At 42.6% G+C, this 22,148-nt stretch overlaps 1 protein-coding gene and 2 pseudogenes across 1 annotated transcript; 1 reads left to right on the top strand and 2 right to left on the bottom strand.

Annotated features, from left to right (window-relative positions):
- Window positions 1–1,224: 1,224 nt before the first annotated feature.
- LOC119056419 (eukaryotic translation initiation factor 4E-like) lies at window positions 1,225–1,861 on the bottom strand (annotated as a pseudogene).
- An 808-nt stretch (window positions 1,862–2,669) lies between these two features.
- LOC119057673 (tetraspanin-19-like) lies at window positions 2,670–7,285 on the top strand (annotated as a pseudogene).
- Window positions 7,286–7,923: 638 nt separating this feature from the next.
- On the bottom strand, window positions 7,924–13,877 carry LOC119056458 (5-hydroxytryptamine receptor 3C-like). Its single transcript, XM_037154889.2, has 9 exons — window positions 13,811–13,877; window positions 12,457–12,623; window positions 11,545–11,589; window positions 10,974–11,083; window positions 10,524–10,693; window positions 9,546–9,706; window positions 8,759–8,963; window positions 8,364–8,579; window positions 7,924–8,232 (listed from the first exon to the last, which is right to left on the bottom strand). Exons 1-9 carry the CDS (start codon window positions 13,875–13,877, stop codon window positions 8,003–8,005), a joined length of 1,371 nt encoding a protein of 456 aa, XP_037010784.2. The 3' UTR covers window positions 7,924–8,002.
- Between the last annotated feature and the right edge of the window lie 8,271 nt (window positions 13,878–22,148).

Raw genomic sequence — 22,148 nt, forward strand, 5'->3', positions numbered from 1 at the left:
GTTGCGGGCCTGGTCCCCAGGTGGGGCATGTGTGAGAAGCAACCAATCGATGTTTCTTTTACACATAGATGTTTCTCTCTTTCTCTTTCTCCCTCCCTTCCCCCTCTCTAAAAATAAATAAGTAAAATCTTTTGAAAAAGACCATGAAATTATTATGTTGCAGACCTAGAAATGTGTCCTTTATTCAGCTGTGGGCATCAGTGGTTATTGTGAGTATTGAGTTAAGAAGCTTGATTGAGGGGTCAAGTTCCTTTTTCGTGACGTGAACATGGCTTCCAGATCTGTCTCCACAACTAGCACTATAGTGCAGCTCTGCATCTCCCTTGTTTGCACTGTTGGGATAGCTCATTCACCAGGTTTCCTCTAGACACCTAGTTCCCCCAGTCTAATCCTTCATTTTGCCATTATTCTAAAACAGAAATGTAGGGCTTACCCTTCCTTGTCTAATGTCTCCAAAGACCTACAACCCTGAGGCCACCAGGGAATGTGTGAGTAGAAAATCATTTGATGAGCTTTTTGAAAATACATGCACTCATACCCTCTCACTCCTACAGAAGTGTGTGTGTGTGTGTGTGTGTGTGTGTGTGTGTGTGTTTAGAAGCTCCTCAGATAGTTCTGATTCACTTTCTTTGACAGTAGAAGTGTTTGTGAGGCTGTAGAGCCACAGGAACTCCTATGCCCTGTGAGTGGGAATAAAGCAATTTGTCATGGTCCCTTAAAATACAAGATGTATATGTTATAGGACCTGTCGATTCTACTCCTAGGCCTATACCAGTACTGCATCGTTAGTCTAATGTGGCTATTAAAATTTAAATTAATTAAAATAACAAATTCAATTCCCCAGTCACCATAGCCACATTTTTCTCTTCTTTTCACAATAGCCATATTTCAGATATTTAGTATATGTGTGCTGCCGACTATTTTTCAGACTATAAGGTGCACTTTTATAACACATTTTTAGCTTCAAAAATTTTTCTCCTATTTTTCTCCTCTAAAACCTAGGTGTGTCTGGAGTCTGTACCATAAGATGCATCTTGTTTTTAGAAATACAAGACACAGAAATACAAGACAAAGGAGAATGAGAATTCTCTTACATCCTTGCAACATTTACATGAAAATCAAATTTAAATGCAGTCCACTCTGCTTTTGAAGAGGCTTTGATTCAGCTCCCAAATCTCGATTGCTTGACGCAGTCTCCTATGAGAACACTTGGAAGGTGTCTTCTTAAACAGCAAACCTATTGTGGGTAGTGATGCTGCTTTTAGTAGCTGTATCTGCATGGGACTGATAACCAATCGTCATCTTTGGAGGAAGCCCTAACTTTCCTCGTATACCCTCCCTACGTATGCAACAGCATCTCTGTTTTCACATTCAGTAGTCCATATTGCTATCTTATCACCTTTAGCTCTAACAGCTCCACATACATCATCATGTAGTCATCAGAGATTCTCCGGTAGGGCCCAGCAGTGTCTCTAGCCAAAAGCAATTGAGGTCACTTTGTCCGTGCTGTTTGCTTAATGTAATTAGCCATTGTTCTCCTCATTTGCTTTTCTCATCTTCCCACATAGGCTTAATACCATCCTTAAAAAGTGAGCAGTCACAGTCAGGAATTAAATTACTAGACAACTGGATATGGTTGTACAGAGCCCAAAAGTCTTCAATAGTATCACACTCAGAGATCAGCTGAATGTTTGCTTGCCAAGTTTTGCTTTTATCATTTAAAAAAAACCAGAGTGCCCATCTGTTCTGTAAAGAAAGTTTAATATAGTGTTCTGGGTTAGCAACCTCCTGGTTAGATTCTGTTTTCTTTTGTCGGTGGGGTATTAGGAGTAGGGGTGGTTTCAGGTTCCACAATTGCCATTTTTCTATGTATTTTTGGATCAGCTTGTTATCTACAAAAACAACCAAACAGATCCCTCCACACATTCTTGTGATTTAAGGAATGCTTTTAAAAACTCAATAACACACACATTTAGACAGGGGACCAAGATGGAATCTAAACTTCCTTCTTCCCCCAGTCACCTAGAGCTATTCCATCTCAGAGAAATCCCAAAACTAATCGAGTGACTTCTACACATCAGTTAAATGAGAAAATACCAACACAGAAATGGATGGGAAAAATGGAGAGGTATTCTCACCGTACATTCTACCCCTAATGCAACACCATATAATTGAGCGAATGCTCTCCTCAGGAGTGAAGGGTTTGGACTGTACATCTAGCATCCCAACTTTTAAGGTCCCACTTAATGGTCAAGTCACAAAATATATAGCTCTGAAAGCCAATGAGATTTGTGTATGTGAGCATATTTTTCAGCACTTTTAGGCTACAAGGGAGTGGGATGATATATTCAAGTGCTGAAAGAAAAAAGCTACCAACCAAGAATATTGTACTTAACAAAGTTGTTCTTCTGAATTGAAAAAGATAAAGATATTTCTAGACAAACAAAAGCTGAAGGAATTCATCACCTCCAGATGAACCTTACAAGAAATATTAAAGGCTGTTCTTCAAGCTGAAACAAAAGGATGATAATAACTAAAATGAAAACATATGAAAGTATAAAACTCACTTGTAAAGGTAAATATAACATTAAATTCAGAATACTCTGATATTACTGAAACTAACACTGCATCTCAGGAGCTGGAATCATCACTTTGTGAGGAGGAAAAGAATGTTGAGGAAAAGCAAACCATTAATTTTAAAGTACTTTCTTAATCTTATTAATGGAACTTTCTTGGTTCTTGGACTTCTATTCATGGGATTTGAATAGACAAATGGGATTTTATTAGACAAATAATTTCTTCACTGCTCTAGATGGAAAATAATCACTTGATAGTGTATATTTTTGGAATTTTTATTGGAACTGGATCGGCTATTGTTTTTCTTTGTCTCTTCGGTTATTTGGGAATTCACAATGAAATCAGATGGCTCCTAATTCTGTATGCAGTACTGTTAATGTGGCCTGTAGTTTTCAGGTTGCACTTTCAGCACTCACCTTCACAAAGGAAGAAGAGGTTCACCAAGTATGGCATGACGAAACTGATTTAGTCATTTCTCAGTATGGGTCTAAAGATGTGAAGACATACCTGAGTGGACTGCTCTGGACGCTGTACAGGAAACATTACAGCGTTGTGGCCAACACAATTACACAGACTGGATAAAGAATAAGAATAAAGAAAATTCAGGACAGATACCATGCTCTTGCACAAATTCCACATTAAGAAATTGATTTTGTGATGAGCCACTGAATGCAACATACCTAGAGAGGTGTGAAAATAAAATCAACGCATGGTATCAAGCTAATATTTTAACATTAATTGGAATTAACTTTGCACTTTTGGTTTCAGAGGATCTGCAAGTCTCATTAATTGTCTCTCCAGACACATCAAGAATAAAATAGCCTTGGCTGGCATGGCTCAGTGGATTGAGCGTGGGCCTGCAAACCATGCGATCGCGGTTTGATTCCCAGTCAGGGCACATGCCTGGGTTGCAGGCCAGTTCCCAGTGGGGGACACATGAGAGGCAACCATACATTGATGTTTCTCTCCCTCTCTTTCTCCTTCCCTTCCTCTCTCTCTGAAAATAAATAAATAAAATATTTAAAAAAAATAAAATATATGCAGAAATGTGATTTTTGGATTTTAATTTGTCAAGAAGAAACCAGTTAATTCTCAAAATAATGACATTGTAGCCCTGACTGCTGTGGCTCAGTTGGTTGGGCATTATTCTGTGAAGCAAAATTTTGCTGGTTGGATTCCTAGTGAGGGCACATGCCTGGGTCATGTGAGGGTCCCTTGCTGGGGTATGGAGCAGAGGCAACCAAATGATGTTTCTCTTTCACATTGATGTTTTTTTTCTCTTTTTCTCCCTCCCTTCCCCTTTCTATAAAAATAAATAAAATCTATTTAAAATAAAAAAAGAGAATACTTTGCTATTATAATAGTGGTGGGTAATCACTTATAGCTCTAAAATAAAGATAAAAAGACAGGAATTAATAATAACTATAATGACAATAATTTGTTAATGAATACAAAATACAAAACAAGGTATTGTAAATTATGACATCAAAAACATAAAATGTGGAGGAAGGGAGTATGAAATCTAGAGCTTTTTGTATAGATTTGAAGTAAGGTTGTTATCAGCTTAAAATGAACTGTTATAACCCAAAGATGCATTATGTAAGTCTCACGGTAACCATTAAGCAAAACCTCCCAGTAGATACACAAAAAATAAAGGGAAAGGAATCAAAGCATACCACCTCAGAAAACTACCAAGTCATAAATAAAGAGGGCTTTTACAAATACTTCCTAAATTTCCAATGCACATGAGTAACAGAGGTGTATAAGAAAATGTAGGAAAAGGAAATAAGTTATTATCAAAGGGCTACCTCACAATATTTATAGATATTTGCATATGTATATATTTGTGTATAAATATATATATATATTTTTTTTTCTTAATGAGAGGTCATCAGAAACCAGAGGCACATTTCCTAAGTTGTGAAACGTCCCTAACATTTCTGCTGATATATCTAGGCCAGTTCTAGCTTCAAATATTTTCCTTCACTGTCAGGTCATATTTTAAACTACAAGGCTCACCTCAACCCTAACATATGAACAGGTTGTTCTTTTGCAAAAGACATTGCCAATTATAATGACCTTGGCACCTGAAGTTACATATGACGAGATGGAAAAAAATTACAAGGTAACCTTTAGAGAAATATAAATGTGGGGATGGGAAAGAAAACGATGCAAAGGTGATCTTAAGAATTTTGAAATTCCTCAAAGATGTGGTAAACACTCTTCATTTTAAGTCATTGCAAAAGTCAAGGATAGGTTTCTGAAGGAGAAATAGTTCAAAGTAATGAAAAGAGGAAAACGTAAGATAATTTGCAAGTAGAAATGAACTTACCAGAGTATAAGTAACATCTCTAAGAACTCTAAAAATGGGCTGCAAATTCTCCATATTAGATGTGCAAAAATAAAATAAACTATACCAGGATGGGATAAAGGGATTACACTCAGAGCTAGTAAAATAGTGATTCTTGATTGGTTGTCATTCATTCATGTAATCATTTAACAAGTCTGTATTAAGCACCTACGATGTGTCGGGCAGGGTACCATATACTGATTTATAAAAATAGACCAGACATTGTACCTAACCTTTAGGAAAGCACATTCTCTTAGGCGAGGCAGAAATGTACATAAATCCCTGAAATGTATTCACCTAATTGAAATATAATTCAGATATTTTTGGGGGGTATTTTTTCACTCCTCCTTTCAACTTCTGTCTCTCCTCAGGGCCTTGCTGCTGGCTAGCTGTTAGAATCCTGCCCAGGATGATAACTACTGATGAAGGTGTGAAGTACTGTTTTTTGTTGTTGCTGTTGTTCCATTCATTTATGCATTCATTGGTTGTTTTTTTTGTATGTGCCCTGGACAGAGATTGAACCCTCAACTTTGGTGTATCAGGAGATGCAACCAAGGTTACCTAACCTTTAGCTTTTGTACATGATACTTCAATGATCATATAGATGTATATGTCTTTTCAATTTAGTGTTTTGAGTTTATTTGAATAAATATCTAATAGTGAAATCGCTAGGTCCTTTTTTGTGTCTTGGTATAGCCTTTGCTTTAAAGTCTATTTTGTCTGCTATTAAGTAGTGCTAGCATAGCTTTCCCCCTGCCCCACCCCCATTTTCATTTTCACGAAATATCTTTTCCATCCATTTACTTTCAGTCTGTGTGTGTCTTTCACCCTGAAGCGAGTCCCTTGTAGACAGCATGTGTAAAGGTCTGGCTTTGTTATCCATTCAGCCACGATATGTCTTTTGATTGAAGCATTTAATTCATTTGCATTTAAAGTAATTGTTGATAGATGTGTATTTATTACCATTTTTTAAAAAGATTTAATTTATTTATCTTTAGAGGGGAAAGGACGGAGAGAGGGAGAGAAACATCGATGTACAGTTGCCTTTTGTGCATCCCCTGCTGGGAACTGGCCTGCAGGGAACCAGCCTGCAACCCAGGCATGTGCCCTGACTGGGAATCGAACCGCGATTGTCTGATTCTCAGGCCCGCACTCAATCCACTGAGCTATACCAGCCAGGGCTCCATTTTAGTATTCATATTTTTATTTATTTTTCATTCTTTTGGAAAAAGACCCTTTATATTTATTGCAACACTGGTTCGATACTGATAAACTCCTTTAGCTTTTTCTTGCCTGGAAAGCTCTTTATCTGTCCTTCAGTTCTAAATGATAGCTTTGCTGAGCAAGAATAGAAAGTGAAAGCTTGTCATCTGCAACAACATGGATGGACCTAGAAGGTATTGTGTTGAGTGAAGTAAGTCAGACAGGGAAAGATAAATGCCATATGATTTCACTTATATGTGGAATCTAAAAAATAAAATAAATGAACAAGCAGAACAGAAACAGATTCATAGAACATTTTCATGGTTGCCAGTTGGAAGGAGGTTGGAGGAGATGGGTGAAAAAGGTGAAAGGATTAAAAAGTATAAATTGGCAGTTACAGTCATGAGATGTAAAATACAGTATAGGGAACACAGTCAATAATATTGCAATAACTATGTATGGTGCCAGGTGGGTACTAAAAATATCAGGGGAATTACTTTGTAAGTTATGGAAATGTCTACTTGCTGCATTGTACACCTGAAACTCATGTAATATTGTCTGTCAACTGTAGTTAAAAGATAAGAAAATATTTCAAAAATTTTCAGAATAGGATTTTTTGATAGTAAAAATAATATTTGCTCATTAAGAACAGTTAAGAAAGCACAAATAAAGATATAAAAGAAAATAGCAATCACTCATAATCCCATTATCCAGGATAAAATTTGCTCATGTTTTGGTGTCTAGACATCCATATATTTTCTCTTCATTCCTCTGTAGTGCTCTCTTTCTTTCCGTCTCTCTCTTTTTAAGAGAAATAATGTATACATATTGTTTTGTAACTCGTGTTCTCCACTTTATATGTCATGGATAGATTTCTGTGTTTATTAACATAGATCTATATACTCACTCTAAATGGCTTTGAAGTATTCCATCCTGTGGCAGTATGACAATTTATTTAACTTGAACTTTTAAAAAAAGATTTTATTTATTTATTTTTAGAGAAAGGGGAATGAAAGGAGAAAGAGAGGGAGAGAAACATCAATGTGTAGTTGCCTTTTGCATGGCCCCTACCAGGGACCTGGCCTGCAACCCAGGCATGTGCCCCGACTGGGAATTGAACCTGCACCCCCTTGCTCCACAGAGCTACACCAGTAGCTCTGTGGGCTAATTTGAACTTTTTAAATGAGGTCCTTAACTGTCTTCCTGGCCCTCCTCCAAGTGTATATATCCAGAAGGCCCTCTCTGTTTGATTTTGTGAAATCAGAAGAACCTGTCATAATAAAACAATGACCCAATATTTATTTCAAAGAGCAATTTTAGCAGTGAGAGAGATAAAGAAGAATGAAATGGAAATGATGAAAGGAATATTTTGCAATTATAACTATTTTATAGTAATTCCTTGCAAACGAGACTTGATCTTTTTATTCTTTTAAACTCTGAAAGTGTCTGAAAAACTTAAAATCAAATCGTGTTACACCTGTTTAGGGTGAAGTATCAAAGCTCTCCACCCCAGTGTTTATGGACCTATCATAAATGTACTGAGGGGCCACTGCTTCCTAGAAAGTTGTTTATTGGGACAGTCAATCAAGGAGAGGCTCCATTGATCTGGACCTTTATTGATAAAGGAGTAAGAAGTTAGGTGTGGCTGAGGGATCGTAAAAGTGTGCAGGAATGAGGACCATGGTGTATGAGAGGGCCATGGCTGTGCTGAACCTCCTCAGTAGGGCTGTGTTGAAGTTTGGGGAATATAGAAGAGGACGTGGCAGTCACTGGGGATAAGTGGCTAAGATTAGGAAAGAGGCCAGAGACTGGCTGGCTCTAAGCCAAGGAGAAATTCGTGGTTTGCCGGGAGAGGTGGATATGGATGTCTATCTAGGTGTTCCAGAGGACGATGACCGTGATGACGAAGGTGGCCATGAAGAGCAGATAGAGGTGGAACAGCAGGGTGTCCATCATGTGGCTGAACTGCACCCATAGGCTGACTAATTGCTGCTGTTGAGCTTTGTCTTCCTGCTGGCCCATTGATGACCCAGGGGACCCATTTAACTCTGCCTCTTGGGGACTCGGCACCTTCCCCACAAACTCCACAGGCTCCTTCAGACCTACAGAGAAAAACAGAGACCCAGCTATAGGCTGCAAAGATCACCTGTGAGGGAGGGGGACAGGGAAGGAGGCAGGAGCAGAGAAGTGGAGGTGTTGCAAGAGGAAGTGTGGGCAGTGCTCACTTCCTTACCAGGCAGGTGGGCAAGGGTGAGGCCCAAGTCCTTGTTTCCCTTCTGGGAAGCAGTGGGACAGCATTTCATTGGGCTGGTGCAGTGCAGAAGCAGGGAATAGAGCCATGGGGGCATGGGTGGGGGCTGGGTGGTGGCCAGGTTTAGCAGGTAGGTGATGAAGATGGTCTCCAGCAGGCTGAGCACCATCAGGGACAGACAGAGAGCAAAGTAGACACCTGAGGGCAAAGCAAACTATAAATAAACCAAGGTAAATAATTTCTACACTTTTCTTCAGCCACTTTCCCCAAATTAAATCTTTCTGCAGAAACCCTTTTCTCCTTAAGTGTAGAGGCAGCTGGTTCTCCAGGTTCCCCTCCCTGTCCTATGCTTCCCTGGAAAGTGGGAGGGGCCATACTGATGAGGGGGGTGCCGCTGGCAGGGAGTAAGTCATTCATCATGAGCAGGAAGACGTTGTAGCCCAGCAGAAGGGTTATCTTGAATGGGGCGCGGTTCTGGCTTTCTGCTGGCAGGTAGAAGCTGAGGGCGTCGATGGCAACCAGAAAGCTACTGGGCACCAGAAGGTTTATGACATAGAGTCTGGGCCTGCGCCTGATGGCCACCTGGTAGGGAGGAGAGAGTGTGGAGAACGTGGCGATTAACTGATGCAGGAGCTCAACTGTGTGCTTATTTGTCTAATCCTTGCTGATGTGCTGTTCAGCTGTCTATGGGATGATCTCTTTAAGTAACACATACTCCTCTATAGAAGTGCCCCCAATTTGTTTTACAATTTTGTGTGTGTGTCCAACCTGCTAGGAATACAACTGTAGATGTTTAGTGGCAAGTAGGGCTCTTGGCACAATCAGATGGTGACTACTCCATTCTGGTAGGAGCCCAGCTGCTCCTCCTCTGTGCAAGGCAGAGGATCCTTTCTTAGGGCCACTAGGGTACAGGGTATAATGGGGAGCAGCTGCTAACCCCCTATACCTTCTTTTAGTTTTTCCTTATTATTGAATTTATCGGGGCGACACTGGTTAACAAAGTTATACAGATTTCAGTTTCATAATTCTGCAGCACATCATCTGTACCCTTATTGTGTGTCTACCACCTTTAAAACTTCTTTTCATATCTCAAAGAGCCTTAGATCAAGAGGAAGATCACAGAGCAATTGGGACCGGAAGTCAAAGAGCAACCCCTGGACTTACGTAGAATATGATTCGGTCATATACACTGCTGCCCACCAACAGCCTTGGGGTGGCCTTGTTGATGCCCAAGAACTCCCACTCTCCCTGGGTCTGAAGGATGTCCCGAGACGTGTTTGATATCTCCCACACTTCCTTGGCCATGCCCAGAAGCAGGTTGTCCACTGCAAGGGAGGCCAGGGCAGCTTAGTGCGCAAGTGTTTTTGAGCCTTCTGCCCACAAAAGTCAATTCTTCCCCCACCAAGTTTCTTCAACAAACTTTCCTCTTTGTCCTTTTAAAGCAGGGCATCCAGCTTCTCAGAAGGGGGTCACAGGACCAGCAATTAGTATGCCTGTGGCCTGCATCCCTGATTTTGTTGTCGTTGTTGGTTGTTGAAAACAAGGGTGAGTCAAAGGTTTTATGGGAATTTTGGATATGACTCAAAATGTAAGTCATTCCCATTTTCCTCCTCATTTCCGCAGTTGTCTGATGCTGTTTTAGTGGAATCAATTTTGAACAGCTCAACATTTTGATAGTTACATGCATGCCCCTTATAGTGACTGATTTATTCAAATCTGCCACATGATACCTGGTGGCATTCAGTTACACTGATTTACTGATTTAAGAGTCTTAGCTGTTAAAGTTAAAAGGGCTGAGCTAAAAATTATAGAGGCTCAGGGTCAGACATAGGGCAAGGGCCATCTAAGATCTAAGGCAATAGTGGTTTTTTTTTAAAAGAGCTTCATTGAGGAATTAAAGCAGTAATTCTTAACTCTGCACATTAGCAAAACTTAGGGAGATATATAAAAATAACAGTAACTGAGTTGCCCCTGGAACAATTAAATTAGAATCTCTGGGGTGATGCAGTTATTGGTATTTTTAAAAAGCTGTGGACAGTCACAGTTGAGAAATGCTGATCCAAAGCTTTCCCTGGTTATACCTATACCACTTAAATATCTTCCCCTGAATCTTAAATAGCTGCCAGAACGCATCTCACTCACCTGTGTAGAGGAAGGAAGTGAAGGTGAAGGTGCAGTTCTGTTGGTCAAAAGGGAAGTAGAAGATGTCCAGGTTACAGATGCTGGTCACCCGCACTGGCCTATCATATCTTATTCGACCTTCATTGCTGACATATGCGGAGAGACCTGAAGGTGTCCGATCCATATCCATGCTGCTTGTGAGAGGGAGGGAGAGGTGGGTGCTGTGGGCGCCTCCATCAGCTTTTGTCTCCCTTTGTTCCCAGGTCCTCCCCACCCGTGCCCTCCTTTTGGGTTATTTCTCTAATGTCACTCTGTCTTGTCTCATTTACCCTTCATAGTGCTTTGTGGGAGTCAATTAATTAAAGCTGTGTCCCTATCTGAATTTTTTAGTGTCGCTGTGTCTTGTACTTGACCCTAGACTGTTCTTTGCAGACGGGCTCCATGCTGGCTTTCCCCAGCCCAGATACGCACGCTTCCACAATGAAGATATCTGGGATCCACAGGTTTTCCGCTGACACAGTAAGTTTCTTGATGCCAACACACTCTTCTGGGTTCCAACTGATGAACGGATTGTCCCATATCTGCAGGCAGGGAAGTGGGAAACCAAGGCAAGGGATGATGGAGCATGTCCAGTCAACCTCTCCTGACCCTCCCGTTCTTCTTCAAACTCTGCTCCACTAACTCCACTCATGTCCTTAATGACCTCAGCCTACCTCCTTCTCTTTACCCAGCCCATGTGTCATTGACAAAGTATCAACGAGTGGCCTTGGTTGAGGCAGATCCTAAAGACAGCCTAATACCACTTAGGCCCAGGAACACACCAATAGATCGGCTTGCAGCCACTTGGCCATTTTCTTGGATCCCCATTTCTACCTTTCTAAGCTGCTCAGGGAGATTTGTGTCTCCACAGTTCTATATGGAGTTATTTGGTCTCAGAAGGATTTATACATTGGGTAGAGGTTCAGACTAGAAAACCTTTAAATCACTTTTCAAATAAATCTTATAAATGGAAGTGGGAAGGGGAGAGTTGAATCTGCCTTACCAAATTAATCCATAGGAACGATGTCAGAAGCTGGAGCTGTGCATCCTGGTAAAGAAATTCCCATGCAGGATTATTAGGGCCTAAAGACTTGGCCCATCCCCACCTCATATTCTTAATGATATTTACTGATTTATTGAGCCAGGCATAGTTCTAAATGTTGGACTGTCTTTTCCTTACTTGCCTCCTCTTGTTTTTAGGTACAATTCAGGTTTTAATGGACAGACAGACCACTTCCTTTTAGAGCATCCAGAAAAGAAAAGGAGTCAAGGAGAAATCCTTCCTGAAAAATTTATCACTGCAGCCTTCTTTATGTCTCCTCGTTGGTAAGAAACCCCTCTGTCTGTATGAAATCCATTCAGAGTACCTACTGTTCACCACTGGACCAGTACAATGCTGGGTCAACAGGGCAGAGGATCCTTGTTCCCTGTTAGCAGACATAGAGCCCTGGCTTGTGTGACTTAGTTGGTTGGAGCTTTGTCCCACAAAGAGAAAGGTCACTAGTTCAATTCCTGGTCAGGGCACATGCCTGGGTTGTGGGTTTGGTCCCCCATCAGGGTGTGTATGAGAACCAACTGATTGATATTTCTCTCTCACATTGATGTTTCTCTCCCTCTTTTTTACCCTCCCTTCCTCTCTCTCTCAAAGTAAATAATTTTTTTAAAGAAGCTATGGAGAAAAAAATACCCTGGCTGGTATAGCTCAGTGGATTGAGTGCAGGCTTACAAACCAAAGGATTATGGTTCGATTCCAAGTCAGGGTACATGTCTGGGTTGCAGGCCAGTTCCCAGCAAGGGACACACAAGAGGCAACCATACATTGATATTTCCCTTCTTTTCCCTTTCCCCTCTTAAGATATATAAACAAAATCTTAAAAAAAAAAAGAAGCTATGGAAGGTGGGGACCAGGTCTCACCACTTCCAGGATGGCAGACACGGTGAAGGAGATGTTGACTTGAGTGGGGATGCTGTAGTTGATGACTGGGCGAAAGGTCTTTCTGTCGAACACTGCTTGGAAGGCAGAAGGATCCACCCCAAGATGGTCAAAGCCTGAGCAATTGATGGTGAAAGTGTCGCCTCTTCCTGTGGAAAGCAGACTGTGAGAGAGGGTTTCTTGCCAGGAGACATGCTTGGAGGAACAGGTGAATCCTTCCTGTGCCCAAACTCCCCAAGGCCAAACCCCTTCCTGCCACGGCCAGAGAGGATGAGCTGGTCTGGAGGAAGTCAAGTGGTGAACTGAGTCATGGCTCTGTCCTCACTCCCATTGTCTTGTCCTCATGCAAAACCTGCCCGACTCTGTAGGCAAATCAGCCTTGGTGCAGTGGCAGCCACTTCAAGGAGTGTTCTAGTGTACTTATCATGGTCTTCTTGGGTCCACCTAGTACTGCAGCTGAGCGCTGCCCTAAAACCAGTAGTTTAGGCTGTTCTTATGTATTTCTCTTCTGTACTTCCTCAGGGACTTCTGCAGGAACTGACTTTATCAAGAGATCGGAGAAGTAAACAACTGCACTAACTAGATATAGGAAATGTAGCAGGTACTCTGAATGGACGTTTACTTTGGTGCTGTGCATTTTTATTTTGCTCATCTCAGATGTCTTGGAGTTTATTTCCAGCTTCCAGATCACTAGGCGACACCACGGAGCACTTACCACGCGCCAAGCACGCAGTGTGGCCTGTGCGATGTTGTCTCCTGGTCTAGTCTAGGGAGCTGCCTGGGTGGTGCCTGAGCAGAATCTTTACCCCATTTTCATCTTTATGTGATCTTTTTCTCTGCCTGCTCCTCTCCATCTCCATTATATTTAAGGTATGTACCCTGACTGGGAACAAATACTCCCTCGTGGAAGCAAAATATCTACCTCCTTCTGCCTCAGCTGTCTCCTCACCCTCCGTCGCTGTTTAGCTTACTCCTGCAGGGCATGTTTAAAATTAGTGGCCGCTCTTTCACAGATATTGTATCAAAGGGAAAAGAGATAGGGAGGGTGGGATGACAGGTGGTGGAAGGGACATTGGAAGTCGATGAAAAGGTGAAATTGGAGAGGTGGTGAAAGGGGGCAGTTTGGTAGATGCCTGTCAGGTAGGGATGGGAGGAGGCTGTGTGTCCTGATCAGTGGAGTGCCCTTCTATCTGTCACCAAAAGGAAATCAAGACACAGATATCATGGAAGAAATATTTAACATGTTCATTCTGAAAGTCCTCCAGGTGCTTGAGGGAAATTTCTAGTTGTTCTTCAGAACCACACTCTAGTCTTCCCTGTTCTTGCCCCATCTTACCTTGAAGCAGAAGGCTGACAGTGAGGCAGAGGAGGAGTCCCCCTCCAGCGGGCCACCCCCCTTCCATGCTGCTCTTCTGAAGTCTTCTCTGAGGACTCACCACTAGCCCCCAAACCCTTGAGCTTAAAGGAGCTCAGACCACACCTTGGTTCCTGGTTTTGAATATGGTTCATGACAGGTGATCACTCCCAGGTGAGAGGCTGTGGCCAGAGAGGTCACAGCAAGTGCCCTGCCTTGCCCCTGTCCAGGTACGCCTTCTGGGCTCTGGGCAGGGAGAAAGTTGGGCCAAGGCTCAGGGAGAAGCACCTGTTTGGCTGCTCTGTGTTGGGATCAATAACAAAAGAACTTGCCTTAGTGAGGAGTGTGGGCTAGGGAAATAAGAATTATGTTCTAAGGCCAGGAAATCTGCAGATTTGGAAAGGTGACAATATTTTAGGGATTTGGTTATGTATTCATTAGATTTAACTGTGAACACCAAGTTATAATTTTGACTCATGTCTTCACCAGTTATTTTTTTCCAACAGTCCTTAACTAGATTTTCTCTTTTCAGTCTCTCTGCCTCCCCCAAATCAATGTCCTGCATGCAGTTTTTACTCTGTGCATCAACCACAGGACAGTACAAGTCATAAAGTCAGCAGACAGCAGAGCTGTTTTTAATGTTTTTGCATTGTCAGTAGTGTTATAAATGATCATAAACTAGTAACCTCAGCTAACGGTAATATTAATGGCCTGTATCAATATTACATTTTATGTCACATCTTTATAAAAAACACAATTAAACAACAAGTGAGTGAATTGGAGCATTGTTATGTTATATTAGTTACATTTTCAGAATTTTCTTTCTTGCAGAAGGGTAAAGTTTCTTTTAGAAAACAAAAGAAACTTTGTTTGGAATGAAAGATCATGACAGCCCTAAATGGAAAGTGCTGAGGAAGGCAGGACTGACTTCGGGGCCCAGAGCAGGAAAGCACCGGAGACAGGCCTGGGATACCTTCCACCTGACATTTGCTGTCTGTGCAGTCCTTCGGCCCCGCACGTTCTGTAAATCATTTCTTTCCTTCTTTGGAAACTTGGCCAAAGGATTGGGCCATCCTGTCATGTAGGATCAAAGTACTGCTATATCTGTATCCACACGGACACACCCCCGGGGGCACTGGGCTCCTGAACTGGCTAAAGGTGAAGGACTTTCAAGGGGAGCTTGCGTTCTGCAGGCAGGCGAGGCAACCAGACCTTGGCTCCAGAAAAGGAGGGTTAACATCGAGCCTGCTGAAAGCAGCTGAAGATGGTTGATTTATATCTTGTTTTTATCAAGGTTGGCTGAAAAACTAAATCTAGTGGTTGGACTCAAGAGTAGACTTAGCTGCCAGGAGATGGAGATGATAGAGGCAGGAGGAACAGAACAGGAAGGCACGGGCTCGCTTCCCGCCCGGGAGTCAGGGTTGCAACTCTGGACTCTGGAAATCTCAGGCGCTGTTGTTGCTGGCGGTGGTAATGTCAGCTAGCATGTCGAGCGCCCCACTGTATCCTGGGCACTGTGATGTCCTTCTTGCCAACCTTATTCTATGTCATCCTCCCCACAATGCTACAACAGAAACATCAGACAGGAGTACGTGGGGAAAAGCAAGGGAGCCAGGGAAATAGAGACGACAACTGGACTTTGTATTTCCCAACCTTATTTCACAACATAGTAAATTTCAGGAAAAATAAACTTTGTCATTAATGAAAAAAAAAGACCACCCACAATTAGTAGATGATTTTTCAAAGAAACACCTAAAATGATGAATTAGAAACCATTTTCAAATAAAGCGGTAAAAACGATAGTATTTAAGAAAACCAGGGTTGTGGGTTTCCTAACGCTTGTAGCTTAGAGCAAGTCATGCAGGGCTCACATGCAAGTCTCAGCATGGACATCGGGTCTCTTTCTGCCTTCAGAGTGCTTTGGATGTACAATGTACTTTCCACAGTGGCCAGCCCTCCATCTCAGACAAATAATTAAGCACCTAGAATGCTTGTTTAGGAGGCCAGCTTTCAGAGTTCATCCCAGGACAGAGTTCCTTGTCACAAATGTGCTCTGGGCGTCCCTCCTGTGTATGCCTGCCTCCTCCTTCCCTTCTCCAGTAGGCTTTCTGTGTTATTTAGATAGAGCTTCAGTAGCTGGGTTATCATTTTCTAGGGCCATTAGGAATAACTTTACCCTACATTCCCAGGAATATCCTGAGAAGTCCCTAAAATTCCCATTTTAGCTTTAAGTACATGTCTCTTGTAAGCCAAGCTGTGGGCTTTCATGAAAACCCAGCATTAGGAGACGGTTCAGAAACTCTTAGCTGATTCCGAGGTCACTGTGGGAAGGTTAGGGACTTTTCCCACACTCCCTGCTTTTTCTGTGCTTCTTTGGAGTCTCCGTCTCCGGTTCACAGATCTCTAGGATTCTTGGGCACTCAGTCAGGACATCTAAAGACAGAGGCTTTGATTTTGGCTTTACCTGCCTCCTTGGACAAGTCTGAGGCCAGTTAAAGACTCTTGTGAGCCTGGGATTGCCCAGAGCAGAGGTTCTCAACCTTGGTACTGTTGACATTTTGGGCTGGATGAGTCTTTGTTTGGGGGAGCTGTCCTAGGCACCACAGGATGCTTAGCAGCATCTCTGGCCCACCAGATGCCAACGCCATCCCCTCACCCCATCTGTAACCACGAACAATGTCTGCAGACATTGCCAAGTGTCCACTTGGGGGCAAAATTGTCCACCATTGAGAACCACTAGCAACTTGGATTCCTAGGGACTTAACACTTTTTTAAAAATATCCTAATGATTATAGGGTAGCCACTACGTCCTCTCCTCCCATTCCTGGTTCTGACTGGTAGGGCAATTTCTGCCCTATCTCCATTGGAACTTCTAGGATGTACAGTGAGCAGCCACTTGAGAATCCTTTTCAAGCTTCTCCGTATTCGTATCTGGTGTCTCCATGGCTGTGCTCTGTGGAATCAGGACAAAAGGGGTTGGGCAGCAGGTCCCCTGAAGCTTCAGGGCACTGAGGCCAGAGGCACAGATGCAGATCACTAATTGGATTCCCCATCAAGGCACATGCCTGAGTTGCAGGCCAGGTCCCTGGTTGAGGTGAGTGCAAGAGGCAATCAATTGCTGTTTCTCTCACATGTCGATGTTTCTCTCCCTCTTTTTCTCCCTTCCTACCCCTCTGTCTAAAAATAAATACATAAAATCTTTTTTAAAGCCTCTCTAGAAACTATATGGTGCCATCAAAGCCCTCTGACTTCACACCTGGTCACCTCCTTAGTGATCTCACTCCAAGTCTGGCTTCTTCTATCTTATCCTCCACTCATCAGCCTGTGTGATTTGTTTGAAATGTGACCATATCCTTCTTCTATCTGAAATCTTTCAGTGGTTCCCACTGTCTTTAGCAGTTATGTTAAGATTAATGGGGCTGAAAATTTGTACTTCCAACAAATTTCTGAGGGATGATGTGGCTACATGTCCTGGGGCCACACTGAGAGAGCCACTGGCCCAAGAATGAAATCTAGCTCGTTAGCATGATTAAAAGGCTCTCTCTGACTTAACTCTTACCTATCTTTCTATTATTTTTGCCTTTGATTTTATGTTCTGAAAGAGTTGTATTTATCTTTAAAATGTACAAGAATTACCTCACGCATACTGTCCTTACCCCTCTGACCCTAACTCAGAATCTTAGCCCCAAATCCGAATTGCAGGCAGTAGTGCTCAAGAATTTACATTTTTAAACTAGATCCACAGCTGATTCTAATACTCGTGGGCCTTGGACTAGCATGGAAAAACACTGCATATTAAATAGCATCTCAAGACTCCATATGTGATTTTTAAAAAGATTTTATTTATTTACATAGTTTTAGAGAGAGAGGAAGGGAGGAAGAGAGGGAGAGGAACGTCAGTTGGTTGCCTATTGTACGTGCCCCTGATCGGGGACCAAACCTGCAATCCAGGCACGTGCCCCGACCGACCGGGAATAAAACCTGCGACCTTTCACTTTGTGAGATGATGCCCAACCAAGTGAGCCACACTGGTCAGGGCTCAATGTGTAATTTTACTCCTCCATGTTCCCTCAACCCAAAACATGTCTTCTACCATTGTTCTCTTGTTCCACTAATAAATTCTCTTTTTAAAAATATCTTATTTATGTATTTTCAGAGAGGTAGAGGAAGGGAGGGAGAAAGAGAGGGAGAGAAACATCAGTGTGTGGTTGCTTCTCATGCGCCCCCTCCTGGGGATCTGGTCTGCAACCCAGGCATGTGCCCTGATTGGGAATTGAACCAGTGACCCTTTGGTTCACAGGCTGGCACTCAATCCACTGAGACACACCAGCCAGGACTCCACTAATAAATTCTTAAAGATTCAGCTCAATTCAAGCTTCTAGTTTTTTTAAGCTTCCCTCCCTCTTCCTCTCTCTCTCCCTCCCTCCCTCCCTCTCTCTCTCCCTCTCTCTCTCACTGTCACACAGACACACACATGATAAACTCAGCTGTGAACCTGAGAAAGAGGGAGACATCTCTCTCCACAGTCTCTCTCCTCTTGCTCTATAAGCTCATTGAGACCAGAAAGTGTATCTGTCTTCCACTGCTCGCCCCCACTCTCCCTCCGAGTGTGGCATACAGTAATGTGTAGTTAATAAACGTTAGTTAAATACCTGGCCTGACAGTTCACTGTGGATGAGGAGAGAGACACAGGCACCTTTGGGCAGATGTAAGAAAGGTGGCTGGGAACCTCATGGGAGTCCTGAGGTCATATCAGAGAAGTTACTTGCTGTTCCCATGGCGTGGCTGAGGTGGGGGCCCCTCCTTGGGTGCAGTTAGGTGGAGACAGGGGTTGATGGAAGCACAGCAGTCTGAAGCAGGTGGGATCCAGAGGGCTGGAGCCAGGGCCCTGCCTTTTTTTTTTTCCCTGACGGCCCCTCTAAGTTGCCAGTAAAGGGCAGGCTCAGAGCGGCCTCACCAGAGCTACCATTTATGAGTTTGTGCCATGTGATTTATACTGTGTTGGGGATTTTGCTTGCAGCATTCAGATCCTCACAACTGCTTTGAGAGGCCAGCACTATTACTACTCCCATTTTACAGATTAGAAAACTGAGGTGCAGAGAGGCAAAAAAAAAAAATCTGGCTCAGTGTCCACCCAAGTGGAAATTGGTAGAATCCAGATTCAAACCCAGGTCAGTTTGATTCCATTGCTCTTTCCTTGCTCTTTTCATTATTCCGTGGCTGAGAAGTCTGGTGGATTGATGAGTCGGCCTCCAGGTTTCCACCAATGAAATCCCCAGGCCTAGATAATGCCGGAATCCAAGGTTAAACAGTGGTGATGGGAGCTGTACTTTCACAAGTCACAGACACCAACACCTCCCTTCTTAGCTTATTCTAAGGGGGGAAGGGCTCATACTGCCTGGTTCTTTGGTGACCCCATTCATCTGGGACCCTGGGGGATCAGGTCTGGGAAAATAGCTGTAACCTGACAAGGGCAGAGTCAGATGGTGGCAGGGGGAAGTGAGAGTCCTTGTTTTGCAGCACATGTGGATGGCAGTCACGTCCACAGACTGCTGGCTAGGGCTCAGGAGCCAGAAGTACAGGAGGCAGCCAAATCAGCCAACTGCAGGATGGCGTATAGCTGAGGTCAGACTCACGACGGTGCCTGTACCAGGAGAGATGGAGGGTCCTGGGACTCCTGAAAAGCACCTGGGAAAAGAGTCCCATAGATAAGCACTCACCTGTGGCTGCCACTTCGACAGACTCACGCTCCGATCCCAGGCTCTCTTGACATGTGACCCCCCCCATATTTATCATTTTACTTTTCTCCACTCTATTTTTCTCATCTAAATAACAAGAACTGTAAGGTCTGTAATTCTTTAAGTCTATTGCCTCCCCCCTAAAAGCTGGTTTTGGTCTCTAAGTGTCATCCTGCGTGATAAATAGATGCTCTTTCGTGTGTCACTCAGGGCTTTCTAGTTTCTGTGCACTTATCAATTATTTTTTTAATCCATATTTTAAAAATAATTTAATCTGTGTTACTAGCTCCATTTCACAAATAAAAAAATTTAATCTTGCAAAGTTAAGCCACTTGTACAAGGTTACCCAGCTAGCGAGTTATGGGGTCAGATTAGAATCCAGGGTTGCTGGATGCCAAAGTCTCTGTACTACACTATTTTTTCCTACTCTGTCCAATAACTAGTGCCAATGAATGATCAAAAAAGGGAGGTTATCAAAGGAAGGGTCAGAAATTGGAGAGGAGAAAAAATGGCTTGAAATGCAGTCTGCAACTTCACATCCTGGAGCAGGTCTGGAGGAAGAGGAGGAGGAAAAGACGGCAATGAGAAGAAATTTTCATGTCCAGTTAAGATGTAACATGAAAATGCAGAAAACATGAAAAATACTATTTATAAGGGTTTAGAGAGAAGAAGGTGAACGAAATGTGTGCAAGGACCGCAGGGCAGCCCTGCAGATGAACTAACGAGATGAGGAGCAATTAGGCAGAACTAGATCATCACATGCAAGACAGTCCAGGCCCCACCGGGTGCCTGTCCGCAGACTTTTCTAAAGAGGTCACACATTACTGTGCAAAGCCTTTCACCGGTCTGCCACATAACAAGAGAAAAGTCTTCAGCACAAAGTGTGCTTATCATATGATTCTGTTATAGATAGAACAGAAAGGCAGCGACCACACCTGTCCATTTTCTGGGAAAGCTCTAGTTTCAAAAGGTTCTATCTGATTATCGGTTATATGTTAAGATCACATGTTCGGATTTTGATTTTGGAGAAGATAAAATCACTATAATTATACTATGCCCTGCTCATACTGAAAGGAAATACGGCATCTTAATTTGTGTGTCAAAAAAGGATAAGTTGCATATATCCTATTCAAATATAACTTAAAGCCACTTGTTTGGAATGAATGTGAAGGAAATAAGCAGAGAAATATATACCGGGAAAGTGGATAGAAAAAACAAAGTGATGCAAATTGATCTTAAGTAGTTTCAGAACCGCTCTAACTCTGGGTGAATGGGCTACTCCACAGTGTGAACGATGAGTTTCCAGGTGAGGAGATGGTCTCAGGGTAGGGCAGACGAGTGGAGGATCTGAAAGTATCTGACCATGGGTCTCGGCGGCAAACACTAAACCTGAGGGAACACAGAGGTTAGATGAATTGCCCAGATTAGATTTAGGGAAATACATTCTTAAAAGAAGTGGGTAAAATGGGAACAATGAACTTGGGTGTTGTGATTTATGATGGGGATGGGAGGGAGGGAGTGAGAAGTGGGGAAAACTGAGGGAGGGAGGAAAAGGAAATAGAAAAGAAAGTTGGTCTTTGGCACCCAGATCAGGGCCTTGCTCTTTCTGTTTTAATTCTCTTAATGTGTTACCCAATGAAGTCTTGAAGTGGCATTGATCTCTCAACACAGGACTCTTAGAGAACCTGTCTGGTTCTCATCCTTGGCTTGGACGGGCAGTGAGGGTAGGAGTCCAGTATCTAGAGCTTGCCTAGGTTCAAACCACAGCTCTGCCACTTAACTAGCTGTAGAACCGCAGTCCACAGCTCACTGGCCATTACTTCACCTCCTTCTGCTTCATTTTCTCATTTTATTTCATCTCATTTATTTGAATATATAAAATTAGGATAATGCAACAAAAACCACAGTTCTAAAACCTAAAGAGCTTTGAAAACCAAGTGATTTTTCACAAATTGTTTCATGGCAAAACATGATCTGAATGGATGAAACCATTTGTAGTTTCATTTTTGCTACTGTAGATTGCACAGCAGCGGTATTAATATTTGATTGTCGGGTGCCGCACCATATCCCACTTGTTAAGAATAACAAAATTAAAAAGGTAACAGTGTTGCAGCATATGCACCACTGTTACCTTTTTAAAATCTGAAATTTTTCAAATTCAAAAACACATTCGGCTTTGTGTTTGTAGATCTGTAGTTCTTATTTCATAGGGTAACTGTAAGGATTGAATGTCTTTACTCACATAAAGCACTTAGAAGACTGCCTTCCACATACTAACAACTTAATAAATGTTGGATATTAGTACTACTGTACCATACCCTTTCTAAAGACCCACTCGGTAGAAAGCTGTGAGTTGAGGAACTGCCAAAATAATAAGACACATTAATTTCTGTAGGTGAATTCAGGGCTCCTGATTCGAGCCTAGATTGCACTGGGTCTTGGACATGCGTGGAGAACTGGTGATGGTCATGGGAGTATTTGACAGGGTTCTAGAAACAGGAGCCAAAGATCTTCCTGGAAAAACAATGCAGAGGGAAAAAGAAGAATTAAGGGACTGAAGTTCAGTCGAAAGACCAGGTGCC

The sequence above is a fragment of the Artibeus jamaicensis genome, unplaced genomic scaffold, assembly GCF_021234435.1.
Source record: "Artibeus jamaicensis isolate MK-2021 breed Jamaican fruit bat unplaced genomic scaffold, CSHL_Jam_final scaffold_474, whole genome shotgun sequence".
Classification (NCBI taxonomy): domain Eukaryota; kingdom Metazoa; phylum Chordata; class Mammalia; order Chiroptera; family Phyllostomidae; genus Artibeus; species Artibeus jamaicensis.

Excerpts from the sequence above, each read along its gene's own strand:
- LOC119056458 (XM_037154889.2), bottom strand. The coding sequence starts at position 13,877 with ATGGAAGGGGGGTGGCCCGCTGGAGGGGGACTCCTCCTCTGCCTCACT. Across the intron at positions 8,964-9,545 it reads ATGACCGAATCATATTCTAC|GTGGCCATCAGGCGCAGGCC; the intron begins GTAAGTCCAGGG and ends CCTCCCTACCAG. Across the intron at positions 8,233-8,363 it reads CACCCTTGCCCACCTGCCTG|GTCTGAAGGAGCCTGTGGAG; the intron begins GTAAGGAAGTGA and ends TTTTCTCTGTAG.